The sequence below is a fragment of the Pseudophryne corroboree genome, chromosome 10 (assembly GCF_028390025.1).
Source record: "Pseudophryne corroboree isolate aPseCor3 chromosome 10, aPseCor3.hap2, whole genome shotgun sequence".
NCBI classification, from domain to species: domain Eukaryota; kingdom Metazoa; phylum Chordata; class Amphibia; order Anura; family Myobatrachidae; genus Pseudophryne; species Pseudophryne corroboree.
In genome coordinates, this window is record NC_086453.1 from 297,539,764 (window position 1) to 297,556,646 (window position 16,883).

Below are 16,883 nucleotides of genomic sequence, written 5' to 3' on the forward strand. Positions count from 1 at the left end.
TTTTTTTTTTCCCTTTGACAAGCGTGTATGGGCTTTTGATTGTTTTGATATAATTCCCACTGATGGCCATTGATTCTGTCTCCAAATCTATCAAGTTGTTTTCTAAACGGTTCTGTTGCCATTATACAGAGGAAGATAACGGCTGCCCCATCATTCTTGTTTGTGGCCCAAACAATGTTGGAAAATCAACGTTTAATAGATATCTCATCAATCAACTACTAAGCCGGTAAAGCGTTACTACTTTTATTTCCTTTTATATTACAGTATTATTTAGAAAACTTGATTACACTCACTTACCAGCATTGGTTGGTTTCCCTGCTTGTTGATCTAGATTATCACTGTTCTCTCCAAGGTACCAGATTATTACAGGAGAGACGTGAGGTTAGAGATCTGCCTACTTGAGTGATTGCGTTTGAGATGACTGATCTGTACTTTATAATGGAGGGAGTAGTTCCACCAATATTCATCTTTGCAGCATAAAGTAACAATCTCCTAAAGAAAAAATATCAGTGTTTTCGTTTTTCGTTTTTTTCTTTATCCGTATACGGAGACTCTGGGTAATTATTTTTGAATTTTCTTCTGTGCTCTAACACTGTGATATCCTCCCCCATCATTCTCTCCCCCTGACATCACATGACATACTAAGACCTACAAGTCTGTGTGTGTGAGACTGGCAGCCATACAGTGCATACTTCAGAGAGATTTTGAAAAAGATCTGATCAGCGTCTTATTTTTCTTGGCTGTCCTTTCTACAAATGATTGAAAGTAAGCCTATGGGCTACTTATGACAGTAAAAGCCAGTATGTGCTTCCAGATATCCCTGTAAATCCCCTTTTGTCTACTTTGTATGATACCTGCCTTTGTAACTATCCAAAGTATCCTGACTGTTTTTGTTTTGTTATTAGAATCCCATGTGTTGATTACTTAGACTGTGACCTGGGGCAAACAGAATTTACCCCTCCAGGGTGTATATCATTACTGAACATTGACGAGCCTGTTCTGGGTAAGTGCCTCATAATTAATTTTTTAGATTGTTTCCGTTTTAAAGGGAACTGCTACAAAATCTTGGAAATTTTAAATTGGCTATGTGGATGTGGGAATATTAGTCATGGGGAAACAACGGGGCTCGAAGAGTTTTCTTCATGTACAGACCAGATTTGCAGTATATATACTGCATTTTGATTTTACGTACAGTATGCTGGGTAACTGGATCAGCTGTGCTGTTCTCCCTGTCTCTGAGAGAGACTATTTCTCTTTCATCCACTAGGGGACACTGGAGTCCTATACAGTAGGGGTGTGAAGCTTGCAACCGGAGGTGTGGCACAATCTAAAATTAGCATTGTCTGCACAGCCGGCTCCTCCCCCTTCACATCCCTCATCCCTCAGTTTTGAAAATTGTGCTGGAGGTACAGCACGTGGGAGCACTGAGCTCCTGACTAAAATCTATGACAATGTGCTGCGTCCACCTAATAAAAGGGAGACAAAGCCTATGTATATTGGAGAGACAAAGATCCCTTTCGAAGGGACCTGCATCTCTCCACAGGAGATCCTCTTACAAGGCACAGTAAGTACTGGTCTCGACAATAGGGGCCATGCTATACTTTTGTTTTATTTATTTTATGCTTTATCCCCTGCCATAATTTTCCACATACAGCCAGCGGTCACCAGGGTGTAGCGCGGGGCTGGAGAGCGCGCCGGGGGTAGGGGGGAACAGTAAGCCGCCCATTACCGCTGAGAAGCGCCACACTGATTAGCACCGCTACGGGACTTAGTGAGAAGGGTCCCGTAGCGTGCATCACCAGGGGCGAGAGAGAGCCGCGTGCGGGGAGACTGTGAGCCGTGTACGGGGAGACACTGTATATCGCCGCTACGGGACTTAGTGAGAAGCGGTCCCGTAGCGCGCGCGCACACCATAGACGCTGCAGTGTTTTGCGGCGGCTGAGGAGAGCTTTCAGCCGCGTGTGGGGGAAGAGGCCGCTCACCACATCAGCGCGCCTCCCCATATTATTTAAAACTGTAGTACGGAAAAAACACTTATTTAAGGATGGCCCGGAGTGACTAAAATGTTTTTATGTCGGCCATCTTAATTATCCCTAACTGGCGCCATTTATGGGGAAAGGATAGCCCCCCCTTCGTATAGATATCAAGAGGGATGTTTTATTGTGTAGCAATTGCTCCCTCTACTGGTGAAAGAGTATATTCAGAAATGTGAGGATCTCCTGTACAAAATAAACCTATATACTATTGATATTTTCAGAGGACTTCTATTATAAAGATCCTGAAGGAAATACAAGGAAGCAAGCGGATACCAACTCTACCATCGTAGCCGAGTTACAGTTAAGGGTGGAGGTTGCATGTCGGCTGGTGGTTTAATATTATTATTTTTTTTTTCTCTTTTTCCATTTATTTATATATATATAATTTTGGCCTGTTCTGGTTTCTATGTTAAGAAGGGAACAGTAATTCCAGCCGGATCCAACTAGCCTTTCTATTCCTAGTTTAAAGGGTGAAAGCGCCGTGAAATACCCTGGTAAGGGGTTTTAACCAACATGTCTAAAGCAAAGACATCCAAGACCTGTTATGTTTATATGGCAGCTCCGGGGTGTGCGACTCCTGATTAGACAAGGACACTACACCTGGGAGCAGTGCTCCGCCTAGGTCATGGCAAGAGGACCTGGCAGATAGAATCTCAAAGTAGATGGCGGAATCACGCATGCAGCAATAGGAAGGGGCTGCGAGATTCTTAAAAACGATGAAATACATTCTCATCAAGTTAATACCGCCCGCACAAGCAGAAGGCGGTTAAAAGACCTCTTCCTATTGTACCAGTTTCAGAGGGAGGAAGGTCTTATTATTGATACAGATAATTGAATCAAACCTAAACGCCGATTTTCAGGAAGAACAACGGCAATCTCAGACCTAGATTCCTTAATTGACGTGGTAACGGTGATCCTAAACTTTAAAGTTGAAAAAGTTAAGGAGCCAGAGAATTTCGAATTATTCCAATCCCAAAAGAACCGCGTTCGACTGTGTTTCCCATTCCTATGTCTCTCCGATCTCAAATGGAGGAGACTTGGAAGCAACCTGAAAAACCAGTAGTGTATGCTTCCTTAGGCAGTTTGTCAAAGAGGACAATCTTACCGATACCTAATGTAACGGTAAGACTTTTAAAGTTGGCTCAGATCGTAAGGTTGACTCAGCCTTAAAGTAAATTTTTTGTAGCAGCAGGTGCAGCACAGAGACCTACGATCATCTGTGTTTGGGTTAACAATGCCATGGGAGCATGGTCGGGACGTATTGTAGAGGCTATTGAGAAGGACAATAGCTTGGACGAAATACCCAACTGGCGGAACACTTTCGAGAATCCAGCTCGTATTTGTGTCAAGCCTCAAAGGATATTAGCAGGATAGCATCGCGCATCTCCGCATCGGCCATATTACCTAGACGGATTTTATGGCTCCGAGAATGGCAGAAGGCGGTGGAATCCATCCCCTTTGGGGGTGAACTGCTTTTCGGTCCATAGTTGGACAAGTGGATTTCACAAGCTACGGCAGGGAAGTCCACTTTCCTACCTACTCCTTTTACGAGAACCACTCCACAGGTTAGGAGAGGTTATTCGGGACAAATGTTAATTTAGGTTACAGTCCTTTCGAGCCCAAGCAAGAGGTTTCGGTTCACAAGCCCTTGGAGGCAGAGGTAGAGGCCGCTCACAGACAACAACCAGAAAGCAGGATAACCTGCTGATAAGACAGGGGCATGACGGCCTCCCAGCTCACCTGGGGTTCCCCTTGGTGGGCGCACGTCTGGAAGGTTTCCGGGACATCTCGACCAAAACCTCACCAGAACTTTGGATAAAGGGTACAAACTGGATTTTCAACAGAGGCCTCACAGTCAGTTTTTTTTACAACAGAATTTTCTCGGTGCCCTCAGAAAGCAGAGGCATTACTGACAGCAATTCAAAAATTGCTACTGTCAGAGGTAATTATTCCAATTCCCGCCTCTCGGAAAGGTACGGGTTTCTATCCCAATCTTTTTGTCGTGCCAAAGCCAGACAGGACGGTCAGACCGATACTCCATTTCAAAGTTTTAAACCAGTTTCTAAGGGTCTACAAATTCAAGATGGAATCAATCCAGTCGGTCATTGCAGACTTAGAAAAAGGCGAGTTCATGGTATCCATGGACGTAAAGGATACAGATCTGCATATCCCAATCGGGACTCCTCACCAGGCTTACTTAGGGTTCGCACTGGTGATGGATCACTACCAATTCAAGGGCCTTGCCGTTCGGTCTATCATCAGACCTAGGAATCCTTACGAAGATCATGGCAATCTTGGTTGCAGGATTGAGACTTTTAGGGGTCACGTTTATATCTTGTCTTGACGATCGACTGATCGAGACATCCTCTCGGGAACAGTTGATCGAGGATGTTCAGACATCTCATCAATTTCTTATTCAACATGGGTGGCTTGTGAATTTCCAGAAATCCAACCTCATGCCAACTCAACGGATTCAATTCCTCGGTCTTATCTTGGACACGGTACAATTGAGTTTTCCTACCAGAGAACAAGGTCCAGGACCTACAGAGATTACTGGCTCGGGTACTGAGGTCACAAACTGTTTCTCTACACCTCTGTGGGCAACTTCTCGGGAAGATGGTGGCGTCTTTTGAAGCTCTACAGTACGGCAGACTTCATCCCCGACCATTCCAGATGAACCTTATTGCTCAGGGAGCAGGGTCACACTGGCTTCTACATCAAAGAATCCGACTTCCACCGCACATACGAACCTCCTTGATTTGGTGGTCGTTGCACAGGAATCTCGCAGCAGGCAAGAGATTCAGTATTTGGGATTGGGGGATCCTGACAACGGACGCCAGTCTCAGAGGTTGGGGTGCCGTCTTGGCGGAACATCAGTTTCAGGGCAGATGGACAATACTGGTGAGCAGCCTACCCATAAACATTCTAGAACTAAGAGCAGTTTACAATGCGCTTCTCTTAGCCGAAGACCTAGTCATGGGTCAACACATAAAGATAGTCGTACAATGTCACGACGACGGCATACATGAACGGTCAGGGAGGAACTAGGAGCAGGATGGCGTTAAAAGAAGCCACAAAGATCTTGTTGTGGGCAAAAAGGCGAAACATCATCCTCTCGGCAGTGTTCATTCCAGGTGTGGAAAACTGGGAAGCAGATTCTCAGTCGCCAGGACATGCATCCGGGGGAGTGGTGCCTTCATCCACGGACTTTCGACATGGTGGTGAGGAGATGGGGTCTACCTCAAGTCGACCTAGGGCGTCTCGGCAAAACCATCAACTGCCCAGATATGTGTCCAGCAGAAGGAGTGGACGCATTAACACTTCCTTGGTGTTACAGGAAGGTTTACGGTTTTCCACCTTTCCCACTCATATCCAGGGTTTGGGAAAAGGTTGAAACAAGAACGAGTGTGGGCGATTCTAATCGCACCAGGTTGGACCCGCAGGAGTTGGTACTCAGACCTGTGAGAGTTACTAGCGGAAGATCCTTGGAGGTTACCTCAGAGAGAGGACCTGCTATCTCAGGGACCGTTCCAACCCAGACCTGAACAGGCTGCGTTTAACGGCGTGGTTATTGAAACCCGGATCTTACGAAACGGACGGATACCAAGAACGGCCAGTCCTACGGTGATCAACACTAAGACGCCGGTCAGAGCCAGGCACTACTACGGGATTTGGAGAGATACATGGACTGGTGGGATGAACGTGGGTGGGATTCGACGAACTTCCACTTATCCAGACTTCTACTTTTCCTTCAGGTCGGTCTAGAGGTAGGTCTGAGGCTGGGCTCTCTGAAGGTTCAAATTTTGGCTCTCCATCCTATTTCAACAGCGGTTAGCATCCTTGCCAGAGGTTCAAACCTTTTTACAGGGGGTTCTGAGGATCCAACCCCCTTTTCGTCCCCCCCACTGCACCATGGGACTTAAATTTGGTGTTGGAATTTTTGAGATCACCATCTTTTGGAAAAAAAATAATATATATATATATCTATCTCTATCTCTATCTCTTGGAAGGTCACATCTTTGCTTGCCTTGGCTCCGGCCAGGCGGGTTGCTGACTTGGGAGCCTTATCCTGTAAGAGTCCCTTTTTAATTTTTCATAAGGATAGGGCAGAACTCCGTACAAGAGCAGATTTCCTTCCTAAGGTTTTTTCGGGGTTTCATGTAAACCAGCTAATTGTGGTCCCATCTTTCCAGGGTCTTGCAGATGGGGAAGTGTCTTTGGATGTTGTCAGAGATTTACGGGTATACATGCAAGTTACGCCGTCCTTCAGAAAGTCGGACCATTGGTTTGTTCTTTATGATGGGCCAAAGAAGGGTTGGCCAGCAGCTAAGCGGTATTTGTCTAGATGGATTCGACTTGCCATTCGACAAGCTTATATTTTCTGTGGCAAACAGGTTCCAGTTCAGACGGGTGCTCCTACCACCCGATCAGTGGGTACCTCATGGGCTGCTGCCAGAGGTGCTTCTGCTACTCAACTTTGCAGAGCGACGACGTGGTCCTCAGCCCACACGTTCGCGAAATTTTACAAATCTGATACCTTTGCGTCCGGAGACTCTTAAGTTCGGACGTTTAGTTTTGCAGGCCACCGACAGCACTCCCTCCCTTGGGGATAACTTTGGGGCGTCCCCTACTGTATAGGACTCCAGTGTCCCCTAGTGGATGAAAGAGAAAAGAGGATTTTGGTACTTACCGATAAATCCATTTCTCTGAATCCTCTAAGGGACACTGGACGCCCGCTTCGGTGCTGTCAACTTGCTGTGTTCAAAGTTCTTGTTCAAACAGTTCGTACAAACAGCGTTAGTTTTTCGGTTAAGAGTTTCTTGGATGCTGTTTGGTATGTTGTACGGTTCGGATCCTCGCCATGTGCTATATCATCATGTCCTATTTTCTCAGTCAAATTTTCAAAACTGAGGGAGGAGGGATGTGAAGGGGGAGGAGCCGGCTGTGCAGACAATGCTAATTTTAGATTGTGCCACACCTCCGGTTGCAAGCTTCACACCCCTACTGTATAGGACTCCAGTGTCCCCTAGAGGATTCAGAGAAATGGATTTATCGTTAAGTACCAAAATCCTCTCTTTACCATTATCCGGCAATTTAAATTGTGCATACTGTCATGAAACTGGGTGCATTAATGTTTATTATTGCCACTATGTTCCAAGTCTAATCTTCATTATCTCTGTATGCTAGGTCCTCCATATACTCACCAGCGAACCCCCAACAAAATGGTTTACTTTGGAGAGACGTCTTGTGAGCAGGACATGGAACGGTTTATGGAATCTGTGAAATACGTCATCACTTGTTATAAGCGAGACCAGCCCCTGATTATCAATACCATGGGCTGGATTAAAGGTAGTTTTCATCTGGTGTTGTCTTTCAGCATTTGGATCTCAGTATTTGTGCTACACTGATGGATGACTCTCCCTCTCCTACCTGCTTGCACCATGCTCTCCCTATCTCTGTGCTACATTAATGGGTCACTGTCCCTCTCCTACCCACTCATACCGTGCTCTCCCTATCTCTGTGCTGCACTAATGGGTGACTGTCCCTCTCCTACCCACTCACACCGTGCTCTCCCTATCTCTGTGCTGCACTAATGGGTGACTGTCCCTCTCCTACCCACTCATACCGTGCTCTCCCTATCTCTGTGCTGCACTAATGGGTGACTGTCCCTCTCCTACCCACTCACACCGTGCTCTCCCTATCTCTGTGCTGCACTAATGGGTGACTGTCCCTCTCCTACCCACTCACACCGTGCTCTCCCTTTCTCTGTGCTGCACTAATGGGTGACTGTCCCTCTCCCACCCGCTCACACCATGCTTTCCTTCTCTCTGTGCTGCACTAATGGGTGACTGTCCCTCTCCCACCCGCTCACACCATGCTTTGCTTCTCTCTGTGCTGCACTAATGGGTGACTGTCCCTCTCCCACCCGCTCACACCATGCTCTCTATCTCTGTGCTGCACTAATGCGTGACTGTCCCTCTCCTACCCACTCACAGTCTTTCTCTCTCTCTCTCTCTCTCTCTCGCTCTCTCTCTGTGCTGCACTAATGGGTGACTGTCCCTCTCCCACCCGCTCACACCATGCTCTCTATCTCTGTGCTGCACTAATGCGTGACTGTCCCTCTCCTACCCACTCACACCGTCTTTCTCTCTCTCTCTCTCTCTCTCTCTCTCTCTCTCTCTCTCTCTGTGCTGCACTAATGGGTGACTGTCCCTCTCCCACCCGCTCACACCATGCTCTCTCTCTGTGCTGCACTAATGCGTGACTGTCCCTCTCCTACCCACTCATACCGTGCTCTCCCTATCTCTGTGCTGCACTAATGGGTGACTGTCCCTCTCCTACCCACTCATACCGTGCTCTCCCTATCTCTGTGCTGCACTAATGGGTGACTGTCCCTCTCCTACCCACTCATACCGTGCTCTCCCTATCTCTGTGCTGCACTAATGGGTGACTGTCCCTCTCCTACCCACTCTCACTGTGCTTTCCCTCTCTCTGTGCTGCACTGATGGATGACTCTACCTGCTCATACCGTGCTCTCCCTCTCTCTGTGCTACACTAATGGGTGACTGTCCCTCTCACACCAGCTCACAAGTGCTCTCCCTAGCTTTGTGCTACACTAATTGGGTGACTGTCCCTCTCCTACCCACTCATACCGTGCTCTCCCTATCTCTGTGCTGCACTAATGGGTGACTGTCCCTCTCCTACCCACTCATACCGTGCTCTCCCTATCTCTGTGCTGCACTAATGGGTGACTGTCCCTCTCCTACCCACTCATACCGTGCTCTCCCTATCTCTGTGCTGCACTAATGGGTGACTGTCCCTCTCCTACCCACTCATACCGTGCTCTCCCTATCTCTGTGCTGCACTAATGGGTGACTGTCCCTCTCCTACCCACTCTCACTGTGCTTTCCCTCTCTCTGTGCTGCACTGATGGATGACCCTCCCTCTCCTACCTGCTCACACCGTGCTCTCCCTCTCTCTGTGCTACACTAATGGGTGACTGTCCCTCTCACACCAGCTCACAAGTGCTCTCCCTATCTTTGTGCTACACTAATTGGGTGACTGTCCCTCTCCTACCTGCTCACACCGTGCTCTCCCTATCTCTGTGCTGCACTAATGAGTGACTGTCCCTCTCCTACCCACTCTCACCGTGCTTTCCCTCTCTCTGTGCTGCACTAATGGGTGACTGTCCCTCTCCCATCAGCTCATACAGTGCTCTCCCTATCTCTGTGCTGCACTAATGGGTGACTGTCCCTCTCCTACCCGCTCACACTGGTTTCTTTTGGGTCAGTTACACATGTCCAGTTTAGAGCAGATGATTATGGTCCTGCTCTTCACTTGGGATTGTGTTATTACTGTAAACATAGGTATCCTACAAGCAGAATGTTTTTAAACCATTTCTTTTATTGCATGGCACAGATTTGTGACTGTAGCAGAAACCATTAGAGGAGTATTTCTTTCTGTTTGTCATTTGTCTGCACATTTTAGGAGCTTTGTTTCACTTGGCAAATAAACCGCTATAGTATGAGTGCCATTGTTAGCCTCTGTCTCATAATTGCCTGATCTTCTCCCAATGCTTACCGCTACTCTTTGATAATGTAATATGGATATTGTAAGATTATAACAGACGTTGCATACATAACTCATTATGAAGATCCCTTAATCTACTTCAGGATCTAATTTATTTACTCTCATTCTGTTTTCTTGTCCCCAGGATTTGGATTGTTACTTTTGATTGACTTAATTCATCTCCTTTCCCCGAGTCACGTTGTCCAGATCAGCGCAAAGGACGGTTACATCATGGAGCCCCTGACTCCTGAATTTGTCAAGAACACTGCAGGCTTTGTGACAAAGGGGTGGTCACAGGCCCGGTGCAAGCGTAGAGGTCTGGACTTCTCTGATGAAGAGGATCAAGACTATATGGACGGCTTCCATTTCAGACCATCAGCGGGACATCAGCTCATTCCTATCGAGAGCGATTTTGAGCGAGCGGGAGATACGGAAGTTATGTAAGTGATCACTTTGTGTCTTGTTTTGAATGATGGAAGTGAAGCCGATTACTGACAAGTGAGACAGCACATTTTCACCAATATGTCTTTTCTTGTGAAGGCTTTGCCACAAATGGATTCTGCGTGACATGGCCATGCTGGGATACATTAGTAAATTGCAGCAGCAGTTTGACCCAGAACAGGTCATTCCCTTGAACAGCTTATTGCCCTATGAGGTGAGTACTGTGAGCGATGTGGTAAAAACACTAGCTCAGCTCATGCACGGCATGGTTACACCAGTGACTGTAGTGCACTCTCTTTATGTTGGCAGGTAGGGTTTATATTATGCAGCCCTGCTGGGTGGGAGCAAAGTCTTTGTTAATGAAGTGATGAAATAACCACCTTTATCCTATTTCTGTTCTGCCCTAAAGTAGATGGAACAGTGGATGTGCCCCTCAGCAGACAAGGCAGATGCTGTGCAGGGATAGGTGGCAGTCGGGTAATGATAGAGGCATACCTCCCAGCATGACCCTCTCCAGGAGGGACACAATGCTCTGCTCCTGGACTTTTCTCTTAATGTATGATTGCCGGCACCTGGTTTGAACAGGTTAATGGATAAGAAAGGTTTCGGCACAGGTGATGGCAGTTATACAGTAAGAGGAAAGTCCAGGAGCAGAGCATTCTGTCCCTCCTGGAGAGGGTCATGTTGTGAGGTATGATAGAGGTAATACTGCAGGAAATAGAGGGAGTTAGGGATTTGCATAGTTGAGTTGCAGTTTACAGGTCTGTTGTCAGCATTTGCATGTCTGAGGGACCAACTACACAATTGAGATTGTAAAGTGCACTCATTGCTTGCACATAATGGAGGCAGGTATTTTACACGATTAACCATTTGTGAAAATACAGCCTATTCATTCACTAAAAGTTCTTGTTTTAAATGCGCCTTTAAGCCACACCTATTTAGTTAAGCACTCCTCCCACTTCTTCCTGTGTCAGCCTCCAGCTGTCCAGCCCTACCCTTAGTATGTAAGCTCTTGGGTAGGATCCTCTTCCCCCTAGCACTATCCATGTCACCCCAGTGCACCTTGTTCCCTTCTCCGACTCTGATACTGCTTGCTTGCACATACTAAAGGTCTAGTGCAGGCATGTCCGAACTGCGGCCCTCCAGCTGTTGAGAAACTACATATCACAGCATGCCCTGACACAGTTTTGCTGTCAGAATGCTAAAGCTGTGTTGGGATGTGTAGTTTCTCAACAGCTGGAGGGCCACAGTTTGGACATGCCTGGTCTAGTGAGATAGTGAGCTGTCTTCCTCATTCCCTAATTACACTGCAGTGCCTTCTTTTCATGTTCTGTACTTTTTGTGGCAAGTAGGTGTTCTATGTAGTACTGTCTGTCACTTGTTTTTATGCTTACCCCATATATGATGCTATATATACAAAAGGGGGTGGGGAGTCGATGATTATATTATAAGTCTGGGCAATTTGATTGCTAAAATGGTATTATTAATTTATATTTAATTACCTAGAAAGGTAACAGATTGTATCCAGTAAGCAATGGGCATTATCTGAGTGTGAATGTCTGTCCTAGTAAGGAAAGAGTCAGTCTTGATTTTCACATGCAGGAAGTGAGGTCACAGTGAATAACTTAATGCTCATTTAGTTCAAGATGTAAGTAAATAGTTTTGTGTACCATAAACCTGTTGGTGATATTATACGCTGTAACGTGCAGTAATCCTTTCAGGTGCCCTTTAATGCGGTGGCACTGCGTGTTATCCATTCGGACGTGGCTCCGTCACACATCATGTACTCGGCTAATGCCAGCTGGGTCGGCCTCTGCCACATTCTGGATGACATCCGTAGTCAGGACAGCGGCCCCGTTATACTGACCCAGACCCCGATCTGCGACTGCCTGGGGTTCGGTGAGTTACTGATCAGCATGGAGGTGGTGGTGCAGAACCACACACAATAGGTTTATGCTGTGGAGTCAAAGCAGTGGTTTTCTTACAGTCAGATGGGTTCTTAATCGGGACTTTATCTTTTTTTATTACTGTCCCATTGCTCAGTGCACTATGCCATGTTTCGTAGAGGGAGATGTATCAAACCTCTTAGACATAAATTGGAAAATTTGCTCATAGAAACTGATCAGCTTCTAGCTATCATTTATCTAATACAGTCTATAAAATGACAATTAAAAGCTGATTAGTTTCTATGAGCGACTTCTCCACTTGGGGGTAGATTTATCCACTTGGGGGTAGATTTATCAAAGCTCGGAGAAAGATAAAGTACCAACCAATCCGCATCCTAACTGTTATTTCTCTAACGTCCTAAGTGGATGCTGGGGACTCCGTCAGGACCATGGGGTTTAGCGGCTCCGCAGGAGACAGGGCACAATAATAAAAGCTTTAGGATCAGGTGGTGTGCACTGGCTCCTCCCCCTATGACCCTCCTCCAAGCCTCAGTTAGATCTTTGTGCCCGGCCGAGAAGGGTGCAATCTAGGTGGCTCTCCTGAGCTGCTTAGAATAAAAGTTTAAGTTAGGTTTTTTATTTTCAGTGAGTCCTGCTGGCAACAGGCTCACTGCTACGAGGGACTTAGGGGAGAGAAGTAAACTCACCTGCGTGCAGGATGGATTTGCTTCTTAGGCTACTGGACACCATTAGCTCCAGAGGGAGTCGGAACACAGGTCTCACCCTGGGGTTCGTCCCGGAGCCGTGCCGCCGACCCCCCTTGCAGATGCCGAAGTTGAAGAGGTCCAGAGGTCCGGAAACAGGCGGCAGAAGACTTTGTCTTCATAAGGTAGCGCACAGCACTGCAGCTGTGCGCCATTGTTGTCAGCACACTTCATACCAGCGGTCACTGAGGGTGCAGGGCGCTGGGGGGGCGCCCTGGGCAGCAATGTATTATACCTTTTTTATGGCTAAAATACATCACATATAGCCCTTGAGGCTATATGGATGTATTTAACCCCTGCCAGATCTCACAAACTCCGGGAGAAGAGCCCGCCGTTTTAGGGGGCGGGGCCTATTCTCAGCACACGGCGCCATTTTCCTGCTCAGCTCTGCTGTGAGGAAGGCTCCCAGGCTCTCCCCTGCACTGCACTACAGAAACAGGGTTAAAACAGAGAGGGGGGGCACTTATTTGGCGATATGATTACATATGTGAAAATGCTATAAGGGAAAACACTTGTATAAGGGGTTGTCCCTGTATAATTATAGCGTTTTTGGTGTGTGCTGGCAAACTCTCCCTCTGTCTCCCCAAAGGGCTAGTGGGGTCCTGTCCTCTATCAGAGCATTCCCTGTGTGTGCTGTGTGTCGGTACGTGTGTGTCGACATGTAGGAGGACGATGTTGGTGAGGAGGCGGAGCAAATTGCCTGTATTGGTGATGTCACTCTCTAGGGAGTCGACACCGGAATGGATGGCTTATTTAGGAATTACGTGATAATGTCAACACGATGCAAGGTCGGTTGACGACATGAGACGGCCGGCAAACAAATTAGTACCTGTCCAGGCGTCTCAGACACCGTCAGGGGCTTGTAAAAACGCCCTTTTACCTCAGTTGGTCGACACAGACACGGACACTGACTTCAGTGTCGACGGTGAAGAAACAAACGTATTTTCCTTTAGGGCCACACGTTACTTGTTAAGGGCAATGAAGGAGGTGTTACATATTTCTGATACTACAAGTACCACAAATAAGGGTATTATGTAGGGTGGGAATAATCTACTTGTAGTTTTTCCTGAATCAGATAAATTAAAGTGTGTGATGATACGTGGGTTTCCTCCGATAGAAAATTATTGGAGGTATACCTTTTCCCGCCAGAAGTGAGGGCGAGTTGGGAAACACACCTTAGGGTGGATAAGGCGCTCACACGCTTATAAAAACAAGTGGCGTTACCGTCTCCAGATACGGCCGCCCTCAAAGAGCCAGCTGATAGGAAGCTGAAAAATATCCTAAAAAGTATATACACACATACTGTTGTTATACTACGACCAGCAATCGCCTCAGCCTGGATGTGCAGCGCTGGGGGGGCTTGGTCGGATTTCCTGACTGAAAATATTGATACCCTTGACAGGAACAATATTTTATTGACTATAGAGCATTTTAAGGATGCATTTCTATATATGCGAGATGCGCAGAGGGATATTTGCATTCTGGCATCAAGAGTAGATGTGATGTCCATATCTGCCAGACGATGTTTATAGACACGACAGTGGTCAGGTGATGCAGATTCCAGACGGCACATGGAAATATTGCCGTATAAAGGGGCGGTCCATCGGACCTGGTGGCCATGGCAACAGCTGGAAAATCCACTTTTGTTACCCCAAGTCACATCTCAGCAGAAAAGGACACAGTCTTTTCAGTCTCAGTCCTTTCGTACCCATAAAGGCAGGCGGGCAAAAGGCCAGTCATATCTGCCCAGGGTTAGAGGAAAGGGAAGAAGACTGCAGCAGGCAGCCCATTCCCAGGAACAGAAGTCCTCCACAGCTTCTGCCAAGTCCGCAGCATGACGCTGGGGCCATACAAGCGGACTCGGGTGCGGTGGGGGGTCATCTCAAGAGTTTCAGCACGCAGTGGGCTCACTCGCAAGTGGACTCCTGGATCCTACACGTAGTATCCCAGGTGTACATTGGAAATTCGAGACGTCTTCCCCTCACAAGTTCCTGAAGTCTGCTTTACCAACGTCTCCCTCCGACAGGGAGGCAGTATTGGAAAAAAATTCACAGGCTGTATTCCCAGCAGGTGATAATCAAAGTACCCCTCCTACAACAAGGGAAGGGGTATTATTCCACACTATATTGTGGTACTGAAGCCAAACGGCTCGGTGAGATCTAAAAGATTTGAACAATTACATACAAGGGTTCAAATCAAGATGGAGTCACTCAGAGCAGTGATAGCGAACCAGGACGATATGGTGTCACTGGATATCAGGGACGCTTACCTACATGTCCAAATTTTGCCCTTCTCACCAAGGGTATCTCAGGTTCGTGGTACAGAACGGTCACTATCAGTTCAGACGCTGCCGTTTGGATTGCCCACGGCACCCCGGGTCTTTACCATGGTAATGGCCGAAATGATGATTCTTCCTAAAAGAAATATGGACGCTTTCCTGATAAGGGCAAGGTCCAGAGAACAGTTGGCGGTCGGAGTAGCACTATCTCAAGTAGTTCTACGACAGCACGAGTGGATTCTAAATATTCCAAAATCGCAGTTTTTTCCGACGATACGTCTAATGTTCCTAGGAATGATTCTGGACACAGTCCAGAAAAGGATGTTTTCTCCCGGAGAAGAAGACCAGGGAGTTATCCGAGCTAGTCAGGAACCTCCTAAAACCAGGAAAAGTATCAGTACATCATTGCACAAGGGTCCTGTGAAAAATGGTGGTTTCTTACAAAGCGATCCCATTCGGTAGATTTCACGCAAGAACCTTTCAGTGGAATCTGCTGGGAAAATGGTCCGGATCGCATCTTCAGATGCATCAGCGGACAACCCTGTCTCCAAGGACAAGGGTGTTTTCTTCTGCGGTGGCTGCAGAGTGCTCATCTATGAAAGGGCCGCAGATTCGACATTCAGGACTGGGTCCTGGTGACCACGGATGCCAGCCTGAGTGGCTGGGGAGCAGTCACACAAGGAAAAAATTTCCAGGGAGTGTGATCAAGTCTGGAGACTTCTCTCCACATAAATATACTGGAGCTAAGGGCAATTTACAAGGCTCTAAGCTTAGCAAGACCTCTGCTTCAAGGTCAGCCGGTATTGATCCAGTGGGACAACATCACGGCAGTCGCCCACGTAAACAGACAGGGCGGCACATGAAGCAGGAGGGAAATGGCAGAAACTGCAAGGATTCTTCGCTGGGCGAAAAATCATGTGATAACACTCTCAGCAGTGTTAATTCCGGGAGTGGAAAACTGTGAAGCAAACTTCCTCAGCAGGCATAACCTCCACCCGGGAGAGTGGGGACTTCAGCGGGAAGTCTTCCACATGATTGTAAACCGTTGGGAAAAACCAAAGGTGGACATGATGGCGTCCCGCCTGAACAAAAAACTAGACAAATATTGCGCCAGGTCAAGGGACCCTCAGGCAATAGCGGTGGACGCTCTGGTAACACTGTGGGTGTACCAGTCAGGGTATGTGTTCCCTCCTATGCATCTCATACCAAAAGTACTGAGAATCATAAAAAGGAGATGAGTAAGAACGATACTCGTGGTTCCGGATGGGTCAAGAAGGACTTGGTACCCGGAACTTCAAGAGATGCTCACGGAAGAACCGTGGCCTCTACCTTTAAGAAAGGACCTGCTCCAGCAGGGGCCTTGTCTGTTCCAAGACTTACCGCGGCTGCGTTTGACGGCATGGCAGTTGAACGCCGGATCCTGAAAGGGCATTCCAGAGGAAGTCATCCCTACCCTGGTCGAAGCCAGGAAGGATGTAACCGCAAAACATTTTCACCGCATTTGGCGAAAATATGTTGCGTGGTGTGAGGCCAAGAAGGTCCCTACAGAGGAATTCCAACTGGGTCGTTTCCTACATTTCCTGAAAACAGGACTGTCTATGGGCCTAAAATTAGGGTCCATTAAGGTTCAAAATTCGACCCTGTCAAATTTCTTCCAGAAAGAACTGGCTTCAGTGCCTGAAGTTCAGACGTTTGTAAAAGGGGTACTGCATATACAGCCTCCTTTTGTGCCCCCAGTGGCACCTTGGGATCTCAATGTTGTTTTGAGTTTCCTAAAGTCACATTGGTGATCCACTCACCACTGTGGAATTAAAATATTTCACATGGAAGGTGAAGATTCTATTAGCCCTGGCTTCAGCCAGGCGTGTGTCAGAATGGGCGGCTTTATCATATAAAAGCCCTTACTTAA

The 16,883-nt window shown here is 47.2% G+C and overlaps 1 protein-coding gene across 1 annotated transcript in view; it reads left to right on the forward strand.

Moving 5' to 3' along the window:
• Positions 1–16,883, forward strand: part of NOL9 (nucleolar protein 9) — a 76,921-nt gene that overhangs the window by 27,914 nt on the left and 32,124 nt on the right. The window contains exons 5-10 of the mRNA XM_063943406.1: positions 130–226; positions 906–1,003; positions 7,224–7,385; positions 9,751–10,045; positions 10,146–10,260; positions 11,768–11,945. Coding sequence (XP_063799476.1) covers positions 130–226; positions 906–1,003; positions 7,224–7,385; positions 9,751–10,045; positions 10,146–10,260; positions 11,768–11,945 — 945 coding nt within the window. The remainder of the gene's footprint in view (positions 1–129; positions 227–905; positions 1,004–7,223; positions 7,386–9,750; positions 10,046–10,145; positions 10,261–11,767; positions 11,946–16,883) is intronic.